Here is a 17132-nt window from a genome sequence, read left to right on the forward strand (position 1 = left end):
TGTAGGTTCCGTGCAACATATCTGAAGCGCATCTGAACAGCTGGATCCGATTCTCCATTCTTGATTATCAATTCCTGAAACGCAACGTCAATGCTTTTCTTAATTTTACCCGTCTTAGATTTCGCTTTCCTTGATTTGGATTTTGTGCAACATTGCTGAGTCCATGTTGCTGTTGCATGCAATAGAACTGCAACGCCACCGTACGACTGCATCCGTCTTTCCTTCTTGCCCGCAGATTTCTTGGACACAACGCCAATACTTCTTTTTTTACTTCTCCGGTCTTCGGTCTCGTTCTTCTGGATTTGGATTTGTGCAACATTGCTGATTTCTTCTTGTATGCAACCGCATTGCAATGCTTCTGAACAGCTGGACCTGCCTCCGTCTCCTTGACTACTAATTCCGTAATTGTTAATGTTTCTCCTTAAATTTTCCAGTTTTGACCTCGTTCTTCTGGGTTTGGATATGCGTAACTTCACTGATTGCATGCAACAGAACTGCAACCTTTCTCGATAGCCGGATTCAATTGTGTCCTCTTAACCTCAACCTTCTTGGATGTTATGAAGTATTTTTGAATTTCTTCTGTCTTCGGTCCTATTTTCTGGCTTCGGGTATGTGCCACATTGCTTAATTGTGTTGCATGCAACGGAACTTGCAACGCCTCGAAACAGCTGAAGTATTTTCGGACATCTTGACTATCACCTCCTTGAATAGTGTTCTTGAATGTAGCATGGTATCCTCCTTGATTTCTAGCGTTTGGTTTCGTTCTTCTTGGTTCCTGTATGTGCAACATGGCTGATTTTCATGTTGTGTGCAACCGGATCGCAACTTCTCTGTACTGTTGGGTTATATCCTGTGTTCATAGCCATGACCCCAGTTGATACGTGGTTCTTCTCCGTAGCTCCTCCGGTCTTCGATCCTGTTTTTCTCGGGCTCGGATATGTGCACTCGGCTGATTGTATGTTGCATGCAACTGAGCTGCAACTCCTCTGGGCAGTTGATGACATCCAGTTTTCATAGCCAGTGGATACAACGTGTCTCTTCTCCGTAGCTCCTACAGTTCGTCGATCGTATTTTTCTTCTTGGGCTCTGGTATGCGCAACTCTGCTGATTACATGTTGCATGCAACTGGACTGCAACTCCTCTTCCTCCTCTGGACTGTTGATGATGTCCTGTCCTGTCAGGGAGTATAACCTGTTTCTTCTCTATTGCTCGTTCAGTCTTCGGTCTTGATTTTTTCTTGGGTTCGGGTATGTGCAACTCTGCTGATTGCATGTTGCATGCAACTGGCTGCAGCTCCTCTGGACTGTAACTCCTCAGAACTGCTGGATTATATCCCGTCTTCATAGCTAGTGGATACAATGGGTTTACTCTCCATAGCTCCTCCAGTCTTCGAACTTGAATTTTTTTTTCTTTGGGTTCGGGTATGTGCAACTCTGCTGATTTCATGTTGCATGCAACAAAGCCATTGCCCCACGTTGGGCGCCACGAATGTGAGGATGCCCCCCAGGGGGTCCGGAAGCGGTGGGGAGTATGTTTTCAAAAGAATTATTGTTTAATAAAATTTCGTTCATCGGGGGTGTTTTTCTTTCCGAGATGGTTGCCGACCCGCGCCGTGCTCTGGAACAACCTCAGGTGAGTGTTTTCGGCTGGTAGATCCACAAATTGTTGATTAACTAGTTGACTCTCTTGCTGTTTGATTTTTTTTCTTGTTCAAAGGTAATTACACACCCATTTCCAATTGCTGATCGGTCCGTTGGTTTCAAGCTGACCGATTCCTTTCCGCCACCGTTCCTTGAGCCTGGGGCTCGTCACAAACAATATTTATAATGAGGCTGGCTTGTCGCTTGTCAACATATAGTCTTCACTGCCTAGGATGGTATCTGTCTCATAAGGAATTTAGGACACGGAAGTCTCCCCAAAGCATATAATTTTGATGTCTCCCTTGAGGACATAACCTGAAGCCACCATCTAATACCTGATAGCTACCCACCATTCTCTCTCCCTTTCTTATGCCTATCATCCCAAAGATAATCGAGTACATCCCCATTTAATGTCGCCCTCAATGCTGAGATTAGATCTCCCGCTGGTCCTTACACTATATGACGCATACCTCAATCTCCCTCAGACTCACTCTCTTTGTCATACCTCTCTCATCCCACTACAATAAATTTGATCCCGCGTCGACCTCTCAGTCCCTCCCAGCAATTGTTCTAACTCCCTCCAGCGGTACATATTAGGGACAATAAACGCAATTTGTTCAATAGACTCCGTGATTAGTGTAAATTTCATCTAAGCTTACTCTTACCTCCCAACGACTTATCGCGCCCCATTCCAACATTGGAATTGTGTGTGCTCTTCCTAGCACCTCTTGGGCTCCCTGGCCCAATATCCTCGAACACCTACATCACTTGACCCTGATTACTTGTCTAAAGGTGCAACGCAGGTAGCGATTACATTATTAGCGTTCGTCGATGGGTGTGATTGGTTCAATCAATCTCTGCCGGCCCACTCTCTTCGAACACCTACATCATTTGACCCCGATTACTTGTCTAAAGATCGACGCGGGTAGCGTCAGTTATTAGCGTTCCTCGGTGGCTTATGATTGGTCCGTCAACCTCTGCCGCTCACGGCACATCTCTGTTTCCCTACTAAAACCCCGCGGCCGGACGTTGGTTACTGACCCTTGCAGCCCTTCTGTGAGAGACCGTCTTACGCGTTTTCACCTAACGAACCGGTGGACACAAGCCTGCTACCCCGACGACCGCAGTCTCACCGGGCTCATAGACAGGTACCTACTCCGTACTCTCATGCAGTCATGGCACCCGCAAGTGGCGCCTTTGAATCATTGACCGGTGTGACTCGAAGACTCCATGACTGAATCTATCCTACAATTTTATCCGACGCCGTGGAATCCTGTCCTGCAGATGTGTGTTCAAGCGCGTTAGCGTCATGAGTGATACATGCTGCGATCCTTTCCGACGGTGGACTTACCTCACCTCATCCTGGCGGAATTACCCCTTCGCCTCAATCTATCACCTTCGTATTTTGTCACTCACCTTCGGCGGAGTGCTCCCTCGTCCTGTCTCTCTGACTCACCTCTCAGCTTGGGCGTCTTATGGCGTTCTTTGTTCTGATATCTGCCTAACATATTTACTTACTTACTCCGTGACGTGAGACAGTCCAATCCTAGAAGACTTAGACGTATCAGCAGAGTCAAAAACACATGAAAGTGTTGCAACATACCTCCTCTTCGGCTAGCATCCATCCTTAGATCTTTCCTCCTTTTGTAATTCCGGTTTCAATAGCTATCGACCACTTCAGGGTCACTCCTTCTGTATCTCCTTACCTGTCTGACCCGTAGAATCCCTTCAGTCCATGTGCGCACCGCTGCGCGGTACGAATCAATTGTTACCCGCGACCCGAACAAAAAAAAAATCATTGGATAGAGAAATCTGCGCCGCCAAATACTCAGACCATCTACTACTCCTTTCATCTACACGATATTTACGCCTATCAGCCGAAACGTCTCTACCGTAGCTTACTATATTCACTCAGTGACGTCATATTTCTAGGAGATTGCCAGTTTCATACTTGTTGATCGATAATGACGTCATAAGATCCTGTCGCCTGTGGGTTAGTACATCCTGACCTCTCATCGTTCAACCTTGGAGACGCTAACTTTGATCGGAATTTCAACTCGACTATTCTGAGTGTTGTCTGTGATTTAATGAAGTAATTCTCAGTAGTGCCCAATCATTTGTGATCATGAATATTTTTATGTGGATTGTTGTCTGGCGTCCCTCGCCACGTTGTCGCAAATTTCTCTGGGGACATAAGTATTTGCATCAAGGGAATTCTAAGGTAGTGCGCCGGATTAGTCTCAATTTGGCATTTGGGTTTAAAGACAATCCAAATCATGTGATTTCATGTTATGCCACTGAACCGATTTTTAGAATCAATTTCATAATGCAGATTTTTATTGACATACTGGTCCAGATGATTTATTTAATTTGCAATGGACAATCAACTTGTGATGTTCTAATTTAAGGTAGCTCGGTTTACCGATTGCTATGGTGTTGAAGGTATACAGATTTGGCAAATTTGGTATCCAATTATTCAAATGGGGGACATCAGCAATGGGAAATGGCTATATCAAATCAGAGACAGGAGCAGTAAATTTCAATAAGCTAATGGGGAACTGACCATTGGAGAATGATGCTAATTTTTAATCTAAATTGATGGCTCGGCAAAGACTGGTGTAATCAATAGTACGCTCATTGCCATTTCTCCAGTGTTAATGGTAATTTGATTTATTTACCTAGTGGGTACTTTTGCTGGCAAACCTGCTATTATAATTTCAGTCAAGGTAGCTGTCCAGGATAGAGGACAATCCGATAGACAGCCCTTCGTTGTATCTGTTCCGCCATCTGACAAAGTTTGTCATGTTCAATGATGCCTTATAAATTTCAATTCCAGGATATCCCTTTTAAGTGAAACCGCACTTTACTGAAACAGTTTTGCTGGCATCCAAGGCCAGATATGAGATTAGTGTGACCTGAGGGGTCAGTGGTCATTGACATTGAAATTCCATGTTCAATAGATCATGTCAATAGAAAGAGATCAACTAACGGATGTTACTGGGAATAATATGACTTGAATTGTTGCATGTTACTGATTTATCATCTGAATTCATTAATTTCAGCGGGTCCCTCCAAAACTTTGTAAGTACAGTTGTCAGTAGCTTTTCACACCACGTTTGACATGAGATGACTGTTCTCCTAGGCTTGGGGTGGCAATGTCAAAGTTTTAGTGATGCGCGCTCAATCATAACACAATTAATTCTCCATTCCTGCCTTTAGCCTATAATTGTCTGCTAATCTGAGTCGGTAGCATGCCTCGCGAGGTAGAGTTTGGTTTCGACTGACAAAGGGACACCAGTTTCTCCCAGAATTAGACCGTAGAGTTGTTCACCAAGATTTGCTAAAATTTGATCATATGCGACTGCTGTCTATTTCTCCCCTTTTTGACCACCCGCAATTTTGTCCGTCTTTTCTACTGAGGTCATCGTGGGTCAATCGTTAAAAGAAGGGTTCGTCCAGCTGTCTTAACAGATAATTTGTTTCTCTCAGCAGGTCCATATTGGTGCATTGTTCGCGGTGCAGCTGAGGGCCGGTGACCAGCGCTCTTTCCGATCCAGCGGCGAGGGACCGGGCCGTACTCACTACTCGTGAGATTCAACTGCCCTTGCCGTTGGCCTTATCTGGGTTAAATTAACATGACGGTCACTTTGCCTGCTAGTTAAATGAGTTATCACGCCTTACTTGAAAGGTTTCGACAAATTGAACGTATTCCAATGCAATGATCACTAAATATTATTTAGATCATTTGAGAATGTGCCCTGTGATCAAAAGCTATCTTGTTTGATTCCTTCATTTGTTAGATGTTGAAACGAAGATGAAACTCAGACCTTTGGTTCGTTGTTGGTCTGAATCCTTTAAAACAAAAGATATTTCATCGAATCTACATACACAAGATTGGTAAATTAAGCCAACGTGGAGGGTTTGGTGATAAGCATCCTTAAATGCTTGTAATTATGGGCTTGGCGGTGACATGACCTTGTTCCAACCTGACCGGCGACTATTCTAACTCATCGACGCTTTTGGCGCCGCCTAGTGGATGTAGTTGTAGGTTATACGGGCTAGGTGGCAGTAGAGTGCCACGCATCTAATTCGTACCAAAAGCTTTCATTTATGGGGTCGATCTTTGTAAAGACTGAATTAAAACGTTTTGCTTCGACATCCTCCTCCCTCTTTATCTCTCTCTCTCTCTTTATCTCTCTCTCTCTCTCTCTCTCTCTCTCTCTCTCTCTCCCTCTCTCTCTCTCTCTCTCTCTCTCTCTCTTTCGCTCACTCACTCTCTCGCTTACTCACTCTCTCGCTCACTCACCTTCTCGCTCTCTCTCTCTCTCTCTCTCTCTCTCTCTCTCTCTCTCTCTCTCTCTCTCTCTCTCTCTCTCTCTCTCTCTCTCTCTCTCTCTCTCTCTCTCTCACTATGATCATTCACATTCGCTCTCTCACTCACCCACTCATTTCAGTCAGTCACACGCAATTGCGTGTCGACACGAGGGACCTCTTGCGGCAGTTTAGGGAACCAGCTTGGTCTATTTCACGCTAGGCGGCACTGCTAGTACTGTCAGCTGCATCTGAGCGCTGTCGGAGTTTGCACCGAAGGCATTAGACCTTGTAGGTGGCGCTAGTGGTGCTACCGTTGGTGCGTCAATTGACCTGTTAATTGTTTAAGGTCATGTTAAGGTCAAGGGTCATACATTTTTCATTTCGCGCGGACTACAATCGCTCAGTTTTTAGTAAAACTCACGGGGCCCAACATACTCCCAAAATTAATTACAAATTACTTCAAGGAACGGGTGGGCGTGGTCATGTTCACGATCCCGGTGTTAACTAACTCGAGTGGGTTGGAAGTGTAGGCAAATGCTGCCCGGCGGCATAATGCGTGGTGTGACCGTGCACGTTACATGGTTCCTGTCAATTAATTGGGGTCTGCAGACTGTTCAGTAATCCGATCTGAACAAAACGGTCCTTATCATACCTGAATGGTGATTAATGGGCGGTGATAATTTCTCGCTTCCCTCCGTAACCAACTCTAGTTGTGTACAACCAGGGTGACATTTTCACGTCATATTGAACGGTAACTCTCTTGACGTTTATGATTAAATTGTCTCAAATGATGCATCAACTTAACAACCGTGGCATTTGTACGTTAATCTTTGATATGCCTCGAAGGGAGCGAGCATCGACATCTGTTAAATACCGATAATGCTAGGAGAGAAAGGAAATTGATGGACATATTCCGAACAGCGATCAATTTATAACGATTGAAATGGCGATTCAGCTTGGCTTCGTCTATATAAACTCGAGTCACGAAACGGCTCAAGGCTGATTTAATAACGAACCGGAAGGCGATTCAGTTTCCCCATGTTCTTGTTCTGGCGCTGGGCTGCCGAAGGAGCAGAATAATGTTTAACGTTTACGATGTTTTACTCTCCTTATCCAATTGTGACTGTAACACTAGATTGATAATGGATTGAAACGCTGGTCTACCGGGTCCAAACTAGTTAGATTATGAAACAGCTTATGCTGACCTACTAGCAAAAAAAAAAAAACGAATTTGTGGTGGTCGCGTCGTGAGGGCGTGTCATTGCGTTTACGTTGATTCGTGATCAGATCGCCGCGGTGTAGTCCCGTTGAGCCTGTGATGTGATGCCGGCGTACGGTCGTGTGGTCGACGTGACAACTTAAAGATAATTACGTTAGCGGTCTCTGTGAATCCGAATCAGCAACATATCCGGAGTAACCCTCCCTTCTTTCCCAGACAGATTATTGAATTTTCACGCTATATTTACAAACGGACGATACAATGCTGGTCATTTTCAACCGGTGTACCACGATCGGTTGTCAGCTCGCCAATGCCAACTTAGCCTTAAATCTAATCCTAACGCCCTAACTGCAGAGAACTTAATTACAAACCATCGCGAATTGAACCGTCATGACGTCATCTGACGTAGTTTGACGCGTCAATAGTGACCAGCGCCCCAAAAATGACACCACCTGACCTGTTCCCCTCCCCTCATACATTGAATCCCACACCTCACTGCGGCCAGACCGCGCGCGCGATGGCCGACGGATAGCGCTCCCCCAATACCAATGTAATGGTGAGCCATTAGCCTACACTGACCATTACTGACCCGCCCTGGCTGTCCCTCTAACCCCTCTGTCTATCCCATAGACAAGGCCGGACCAGTCAGGCCCATTAGCCCCTTCCCGCCTTTACAAACAGACGCCCCACTGCCGCGCTGCTCGGTCGGGAGCGGAATGTAGCGACCATCTGCCCTCCCCTTCCCAGTCGAGTAACACTCCCACGATGTTAAATCCATTACCCTCTAATGGTGGCTCAGGTTAGACCCCAGGGAGTGGCATTTGTAATCCAGATCAGAGACATCCGATGGGTGAATGGGAGGTTGAATTGTCCATGACGGGGAGGCAGTCTTGATGAGGCGGACAGATGAGATGACTCACTTGACAGTGTTTGATGATTGCTGTCCACTCCAGTTGAGGTCCGGTGCAGTGATGATCCGATCAGCAGAGAGGCCGCTCCGGCCGAAGCCGGGCGGGGCGGTGTCCCGCGCCGAGTCCCGAGGCGTTCTGTCCCTGGTGGTCGGCCTCCGATGGTCGGTCTCGGGTCTGTCTGTCACTCGTGGTCTGATCCCGTAGTCTGTTCCCCTCTCTCCTTCTCCGCTGAGTTTTGTTCGCCTGTGATTTCCGGGCCGGAGGTTCCGGGCGTCGCCGGGCCTCCCCGACCGGGGCAGAAAATTGGCGACATCCCGTCTCGCATCCGGAGTCGAGACCGTCGTCCTCCTCCTCCATTCCGCCGGAACGTGACGTCTTCCTCACTAGCACGGCTCATCCGTCTCAGCTGTCTCCTGCCGGATGACGTTTTCACACTCGATTTTCGCCGGATGTCGGTCCCTGCCTGTGCCGGACGCGGCGTTTTTCGCACTAGCCAGCACCGGAGGGCAGGTGGTTCCGACTGCGCCGCGTTCGTCGGCGGTAGCTGCGCCGGCCCGGATGGGTGTGTTTGTACTCCACCCTTCGGCGAGCCTTTGATCTTCGCTTAATGGTGACCGGCCGACGGGTCGGGGGATCGTATGGTCGACTCCCTCCCCACGCCGGCTCAGCGCCGCGGCAGGCAGTGCGATCGTCCTTACGTATAGAGTGTGAGAGATGTCCTTTTTGACGTACGGAGAAAAAAAAATGTCACAGCTTCCAGCTGTTACACCAATGAGGGGGAAATTTGGCAGCAAATATATTTGCTTTCAAATATGACGCGGCTCATACAATAACAAAAGTGTCTCTGATAAGGCATTTTGTAGTTCTTCCAACTTATTCGTAAAACAGGTTCTGGCGTTCAAACGGCTGATGACGTCATCAGAGCGCCGTTAATGGTGAAGAGATAGGGCCTTAGCTAAGGCCCACTTTTCAAATAAAGGGAACGAATTTCTTTAACACCACGAAGCTGAGGATATTGCGACCAGGATATAGGGGAAGCCGGGGGAAGCCCGGCATAGTAAGCTCTTTTTCATTTTTATTACATACCATACGTGCTGTATAAAATGTTGATATCCTGTTAGCTAGCTAAGTTCATTGGCCGTGTCTTCCCAAAAATTCGGTTTCGTGGAATAAGTATAAGGTTGAGAAAATCGAGTTTTAAAAAAGTGTTGATTTTTCTGGGGTAAGCCCGGCATAGGGGTAACGCCGGCCACCTCCCCAGCGCTTTACAACGAGTTGATGAAACCATTATGTGTCTTCCAAATATTAACGGAAAGTGAAATATTAAGGTACTGATTAGCTCTGGACATCTTAGAGTTTATGTCACTACTGGTATTTTAGCTAGCGTCTACCACATATACAGTACAGGTCGATGAAAATCGTGATGCAAAATTGACAAAAAATGTGTATTTCAAAACTCCTTAAAATTTATTTTTCTTTTTACCCTAATGCATCATATTGCATATCATTCGACTCGGCTGATGAAGAAGAACACAACGACACCATTTTTGAAGCTCTAGCTTCATTGTCTGTCGCGTTATCGGCCAAAACGTAGTTTGACCCTAGTTGACCTTAAGTGACATGACTGGCTTTGTCTATGATAACATGCTTATTTTCGAAATTTATCTTTGATCTAGGTGTAAACCAATTCTGCTCAGTAACTATTATCTCATGGAAAATAGTGGTTTAGTGGCATTGCTCTCGGTTGGGGGTAAGCTTGGCCACTCGCCCGGGGTTACCCCAATGTGCTAATTTTTATTTTAGAACAGCGATATTCGAAAAAATGTCATACTTAAGCCAGCCTGCCTCGTCACCCCTCACTACAAACACTTAAACGGTCCTTACATAACATTCGTATAAATATTAGTACTGTATGGTATAACATTAACAGTGCAACATATCTCACTTTTTAGCTAAAAACCCTTAAAATATCATTTTTGCGCTATAACTTTAACAATATGCAATTTTTGTTAGCCTTAACTTTTTTGCTGGCGTTACCTTAGCTGCCACGCTGAAAGGACAAACAGTTGAGCATTTTATTGTGAATAATTTAGCCGGAAACGGGGTGGCCGGGCTTCCCCCGCGCCCGGGCTTCCCCCGGCTTCCCCTATATTGGTTTCTGAACCTGGCCGCCAACTTGGCTATCTCAACTCAGAACTAATGCAAAGGTGGGACAGTCCCTTTAAGTATTCGTTCGTTGATAGATCCCTTGCCCAATTATTGTCACAATGGGGTCCATTGCTTCTTCCGTGCAAGGACGCTTCTAAATCGTTTTACTGTCCACAGTACATTGTTTAATTATGCGCGTCGGGTCACTGCAGCTGGCGGGCCTGTGTTGATGCCGTTACATTGACGAACTGTGTGACTGAGATTGTACCTACTCGTCCACCAGACCTGAGCCGCGTGTATCGGGTGGCCAGCCGGATCGAGCGGGCCTGCGAGCGGCACAGCTGTGTGAAGGAGCTGGAACTGGTGCTCTCCGAGACCTGCAAAGCCTGGGCCAACCTGACGTCGTTCGTGGCCAATTCGCCCGCCCAGGTGAGGGAACAGGGTGTGGTCTCAGCTCGGCGGGTAAAACTGCTCGAGGACACGCCTGGTGAGCGAGCCATTCATTACAGAATATGACGACGCCGTTTGTGATAGACAGCTAGGTACGTATATTTTGACATTCTAAATAAAACATTTGAGCTCTACCTTCTCAATTTCATTGGTTTAAATAAAAAATATTCTTAACTTAACGCGTTTCTTGAGTTACTGTAGCCTGACAAGGACAGTCGAAACAACCGACGAAAATGATCATGTCGTGCTATCTTACCCTTGCCACTTGGCCACTTGGTCTACAGCCCTGGCAATACCTAGGAGGGGTGAAAACTGCTGGCACGTGCATAGTACGTGCACCGTGCACCCCACCACGACCATTTTTACATGGCCTTGTAGCGCTTGTCGAGTTCTACCAGTGTACCGAATTTGATGTCGCTAGCTCAAACTTTACCCAGGCCAGAGGATCTCTTGTCGAAAAATGTTCTCTGTCTGACTCTTCTAACCTTACCGTAGCCAGTTATAGTTGACTAGCGGGAGAGGTGTGTCGATTGTTGACGACTCCATGTCGGGGTCGGGTACTCCTGCTTCCCAGTGGCGTTTGGGAATGATGCTATAATGGGAAGTATCTTGACCTAACGAGCAAAAAGCGCCAATCTTAACTCCAGATTGCTTGAAACTCTCAAAGGAATTCGTAGCATTCAGGTTTGATCGTGTTTTGTACTCCAGTGCCCAGTTCCTTATAGCTACGTCATTACCACGACTACCTTTCGAGTTCCAAACCATTGATATCGATACTTAACGTTTCCCAGACTGCGTCAGAGGTGCGCGACTGTTGGTCGGAGGTGGGCGCGTCTTCGCCAGCCTACTGCGGCGTGTGTCTGCTGCCCGCCGAGGAGGCGGCCGGTGACGAGCCGACACTGGCCTGCGCCGGCCACCAGTACCACGCGTGCTGCGCCAATCTCTGGGTCAACCGGGTGGCCGACGTGCTTCCAGCGCTACGACCCTAGTCGCGTGTGGGAGTTAGCCCTAGCCGGATATCGACTATTATTTATCTGAATTTTATGAGATTGGTTAGTCAGTTTATTTTAATTTTATCTATTTAATCAATGGCCTGAATGTTTGTGATTTCTTCAAGTCTGTGGAACCGCACATGAGTATCGGCGAGGGTCTGGAGCTGAAGCTATGTGATTAAATGGGGTAAAAGCGTCCTCTCGTTTGGGGAAAGTAAAATGATGTGTTGTGATTGAACGATATACATTCCGTGATGTTTATTCATTTGATGTGCACCTGCTTGTCGGAAATAAGTGTTGAGTATTTATTGAGCATTGTCAAAAATCGGTCATAAGTGAGTATAAATACCGGAAAGATGTCTTCTAATAAACGGACTACATCGGTCCAAATTGACGATACAATTGACTGTTGTCTTTGACTGGCCTTGAAAGGCTGAATAATGATTACAGAAAAGGTACCGCTGTTTATTACGAGCGAGCGAGCGCAGCGAGCGAAGTGAGTCTTTTCAATATAACGGAAAAATCTCAGTATGAGCGGCCCGGCCCGGCCCGGCCTGTAACGCTTTTGAGAGGCTTATATCTCAGCAACCGCTGGACCGATTGGCCTGCGGTCTTTTTTGTTGGGTAGCCCAATCCCTTCTACCCCGTAATTGACTACTTTTGATGCATCTCAGTGACCGTCGTGGCACGTGCCAGCCACGTGAAAAGTCGAGGGTGTTCAAGCTGTTTTGCAAAAGTAGTGATTTTGAGAGGCTCATATCTCAGCAGCCGCTTGGGCGATTGACTTACGGTAATTTTTGTAGGGTAGCAGCATCCCTTCTACCCAAAATAGGATACTCTCGAAGCATGTGGGTCACCCCCAGTGCACGTGCAAAATACAACAATAAGAGGTGCCAAATTTGTTCCCATTTCAGTAACTCGGTAATTACTGGGGCGATTTCGCTGAAACTTGGCATACAGGTAGGCACCCACCAGGCAATGCATTCCCATGTGTTGCGGTTAGGGTGCTACTGCACGTGCGCACGTGTGGGGGGCGTTTCCAGATCTCGAGAACGGCTGGGCCGATTGCGCTCAAATTTGGTACACGGTTGGGGACCAGTTAGTAGGGTGCCGTGCAAAAGTCATTCTGGACCCCGTTTGCACGTGCGCACGTGCAGAATGCCGCTTCCAGATCTCAGGAACGGCTGGGCCGATTGCGTTCAAATTTGGCACACCGCTAGCGACCGGTTAGAAGGGTGCTTTGCGCAAGCCCGTTGGAAGCACCCTCTCGCCCTTTCGCACGTGCAGGGCTCACTATCTCGCTCGCTCGTTCTTCGCCCAAAAGGCGTTTTACTGGTTATGTAATGTAGAGAGTGAGACTATATCCATAGATTTTTATCTGATGTTTCACGTTTTATAAGGTGCTGCACGATTACGTGGGCTTCTTTCTTCGGAGAAGCACCGTCGGTTCACGGAGTCACTCACTGGGGCTTAGAAAAAATCGCCTGGTCTATCGGGTTATATGGCCATCCGGTGTGTAAATCATGGGTATGCCCTGTCAACAGCTGTTCGTTCGCCACCCTTGAATGTTTCCAAGAACAAGCTGGATTCGCACTAGAATTCATTACCTGTACTTTTGGTTCCTCACTCCCGCTACCGAGTGACATAAGCTGTCACCGGAGTTAGCGAGATCGACCTCGACAGGTCACGTATGTCTTCCGATTTTTTTTTCTTCGGCTTATCCGATTATTTTGCGATGCATAGCTGGATGGGGACTAACAATTTTTGCTAGCTACCGACGGAAGACGGGCGCTTTACCCAACAGGTAGGTCACACGGAAGACCTGTAGACTGGCGGAATATAAATGTTATTGCAAAAGCTCATGAAGGTCCGTGAGTAGGCGGCTGCAGCTTTCCTCTCCAATCAGCGCCCCTCTCGAGTAGCACCGGGTGGTCAATGCGGCTCAGAGTGCCTCAGCGGTGGCCCGGCAACACGGGAGTGGCGCTCCGGCCTTATTTGGGGGCAGGCTGGGACATGGCAGGCTGCAGAGTCACACTGGAATTGTCGTTATGCAATGCCCAGCGCTTCCTGCAAGGTAAGACAACACGAAAGCCGTTACGAAATGCTCCACGCATGAAACCTGCCAAATGCTCGGTCACGGCATTGTGCATGACAGCAGTTGGCCCGGCAGAGCTCTTCGCTCAAAGGATTTGACGCTGAGCTCGAACCCTTTTTATTGAGTATCTTGAGACGGTGCTCGAAAAAAAGACATGACAGCAATCCACAGTACACATCCTGTGCCAAACTGCTCAACCATAGCTATTGAAGATAAATTTTATGCTGTTTATGCTATTTTATGCTAGTAGGTAGTTATGTATATGTATGTTATGTACTATATGTACCTACATCATACCTATATACACATGTAGGTTTTAACCCTATTCCTGGCGGGGGCCTTTAACCCGCGAGTTGCTGGGGGGGGGGCGTTAAACGCCCCCACTTTTTTCGCTGGGCTATAGCATAAAAACGGCGCGCCGCAGGCGCGCCAAATTTTGGGTACCTGTAGGGAATTGATTGAAGTTTATTGTGACAAAGTTTCAAAAATATCGGTCGGAAAATTTTTGAGATATCGAGGTTTTAGTGACGTCATGATTTCTGAGTTTACGACCAAAAACGGCATATGTTCGAAAAATCATATAAAATCACTGAATAGACATACAGACATGCCGTAAACGCCATTAGACTGCCAAAACCATGAACAATCAAATGGCTATCTTCGATTATTGATTATCGTTCCGCAGTTTCCAAAATCTTGAACTGAATCTTGGCAATTTCTCGTGACCAATTCACGACCATGATACATGCATTTCTTAAATTGAACTTTTTGAGCCAAACACGTACACATATGATAAAATGAATGTCACCATCGTGTTCTACGCCCCAAATTACCCATAAAACATGTGTCACAGGCTGCAAATATCAGTTTTGATTTTCGGGGATATGTGCCTACCCGGTTGACCTGACCTTGACCCTGACCTATGCTTGACTGACCCCTACATGGAGCTGACACTCTTGTAGGCCTTATATGATGGATTGTGCACCGTTTTGACAGAGCTTATGACGAGAGGCGCCCATTGCGAAGTCCTGAAGTCCATGCTACTGAAAGCCCGATTTCAGGTGTTTGAACTGACCTTGACCTGACCTGTGACCTCAAAATTCAACTTTAAGGTACTCATCTGAAGCGCCTCGTCGCGTTCTTTCGTTTGCCGCCTCGTGCGTTTCGCTGCGCCTATCGGTTCTCGAGTTATCGGCTGGGGGCGTTTAACGCCCCTCCCCAGCAAACGGTGGGTGGCGAAATACCCCAGCAACTGCCGGGTTAAGGCCCCCCCCCCCCTTCAGGTTTTTCTTGTGCCATTGCCGAACGCCGCAAGACTGAAAGCTCATACTCGGTGACTTTTTCTAAACATTCATTGCGCACATTTTGACAAAAAAAGTTGCCGGGTCAGGTCAGGTCAGGTCACCAGAGGCGGTTTGGTGACCCCACCTCAGAAAAGTTTGCAATCACGCCAGAGCTAGAGTTTTTGACCGATCAATTTCTTCTATTCAGGTTTTAGTTAGGGTACCAGTATGTGCAATTTGTACATGTCAGAATTTTCATATATGTGACCTGAAGTCAGGCTAGCTAGACTCGTGACCTTTACATTGCAAGCCTATGGGAAAATATTGAAACGCCTCCTGCTTCGTGTAAACGAGTCAAAACCACCCAATTCTTTCAGTATTATGGAAGATTATCTCATCAGTGATGATCCTGGTGCCGCTAATTGACAGGGGCACCGGCAAAGGTCATCTGAGGTCATGTGACGTCATAAATCGTTTTTCTGTCAATAAATCACGACATGATGGTGCTAAAGACTTGTAAGTGGTACCAAACTACTCGCCTGGTCAAGGCGCGTCGTTTGGTATGCAGCATGACCATACCCCACAACCTCATTGATGAATGACCTGACCTTGACCTCAGGTCAAATTTCAAATTGACCTGTGAAGGTCATCACATAGGGTAGCCTGGGGCAAGACGCCCCAGATAATTTATTTTGCTACATAACTTTTGTCCCACATCACCTGGAAGGCCAAATTTGTGCTCAATGCGTTCTTTGGACATTTTACTTTAAATTCCACCCCTCAAATTCATTCATTTATGATCGGACTCCCAGCTAGGAAGTGATTTGTGAACCAACTGCAAATGGGGCATTTTGCCCCAACCCCAGGGCAAAACGCCCCACGGCCTGGGGCAAGACGCCCCATACTCTAGATTAAAGATTGAACATGCTAGTTGACTAAATCTTATATGAGAGGCCCGTTAGACCTTGGGAGGCACGGCACTGAAGTTAACACCTTCCATCCTGTCAGGTGTTCAGCTATGACACTATTGTATGTACAGGTTTTTCACCTGCCTCATAAGGCCAAATAATAAATTATTGCAATGCAAATGTTAACAAAATACTTCCTTTGTCATTAATTTGCTGAGAAAGGTACATAAAATTGCATAGAAACTTACTGTTCGCCAGCAACCGAACATTAGGAAGTGGGTAGTCGGAACAATACATGAGGTAAAACGCCCCATGGGGCTTTTTGCCCCGCGACCTACTGGGGCGTTTTACCCCATCACGTAGTTTGGTCAGAGAACAACGCCTTGCACTCCAGCAAGGCATAATTTAAAACGGACCAACCCAGCATTATAAGCGTAAAACAATAGTTGTTCAAAATACATAAAAGTCGTTAACCTGATGTGAACCATAAAAGAACGCCATGATGCATAATCTGACTACAAAACATAAAAATCACTCCAAAAACAAATTTTTGGCTATATCTCCCTAAAGAGTTATCACAATATCTTTCCAGTCTGCTCATATAATTATCATATAGTGCACGTTTTAAAGAAGAGAGAATGTTTCCCCAGAACCTTGCCAGTTCCGAGAAACATCGGTGAGGCGTTTTACCTCGGCGGGGCGACTTCCCCCGGTCTACCCTACTTATTTCGCATCGCCTCGGCGAGAGCAACAAAAAATGTATTAGTTTTATGTCTCTATGTTTCATGGGTATTTTTGGCTTACGGGCCACCACATGGTCCTGTATTTGGGCCCCTTAGTTTAAAAGTTATGTAGGTAACTAATTCCAAAACATTTTATCGTTGATGACCTCTGGTGACCTCCATATTGACCTGACCTGAAAATGTTTTATGTAAAAGTTGTAGATCTTTAAACGACCTATCAAACGCCGTTTGCCGTTTGTCGCTGCGATGTATACCTAGTTTTTGAGATCTGAAGGGGGGCCGAATCGGCCCCCCCCCGCCAGTTTCTTGTCCCGGCGGAGCCCGCCAGGAATAGGGTTAAGGGAAGCTGTTGTGAATGTTGTCACCTCAGGTGACCTCGATGAACTGAGAGGTCAACTGAACGGCTCCGCCTATTGAAGCTATCCTATA

The 17132-nt window shown here is 46.7% G+C and overlaps 1 protein-coding gene across 8 annotated transcripts in view; it reads left to right on the forward strand.

Moving 5' to 3' along the window:
* Positions 1-12076, forward strand: part of LOC122377426 (BCL-6 corepressor-like protein 1) — a 49860-nt gene extending 37784 nt beyond the window's left edge. For all 8 annotated transcript variants that reach the window (XM_043357441.1, XM_043357445.1, XM_043357444.1 and 5 more), the window contains 2 exons: positions 10516-10661; positions 11474-12076. In XM_043357441.1, coding sequence (XP_043213376.1) covers positions 10516-10661; positions 11474-11671 — 344 coding nt within the window. In that variant the 3' untranslated portion in view covers positions 11672-12076. The remainder of the gene's footprint in view (positions 1-10515; positions 10662-11473) is intronic.
* The last annotated feature ends 5056 nt before the right edge of the window (positions 12077-17132 follow it).

The sequence above is a fragment of the Amphibalanus amphitrite genome, unplaced genomic scaffold, assembly GCF_019059575.1.
Source record: "Amphibalanus amphitrite isolate SeventyFive unplaced genomic scaffold, NRLGWU_Aamphi_draft 000044F_arrow, whole genome shotgun sequence".
NCBI classification, from domain to species: domain Eukaryota; kingdom Metazoa; phylum Arthropoda; class Thecostraca; order Balanomorpha; family Balanidae; genus Amphibalanus; species Amphibalanus amphitrite.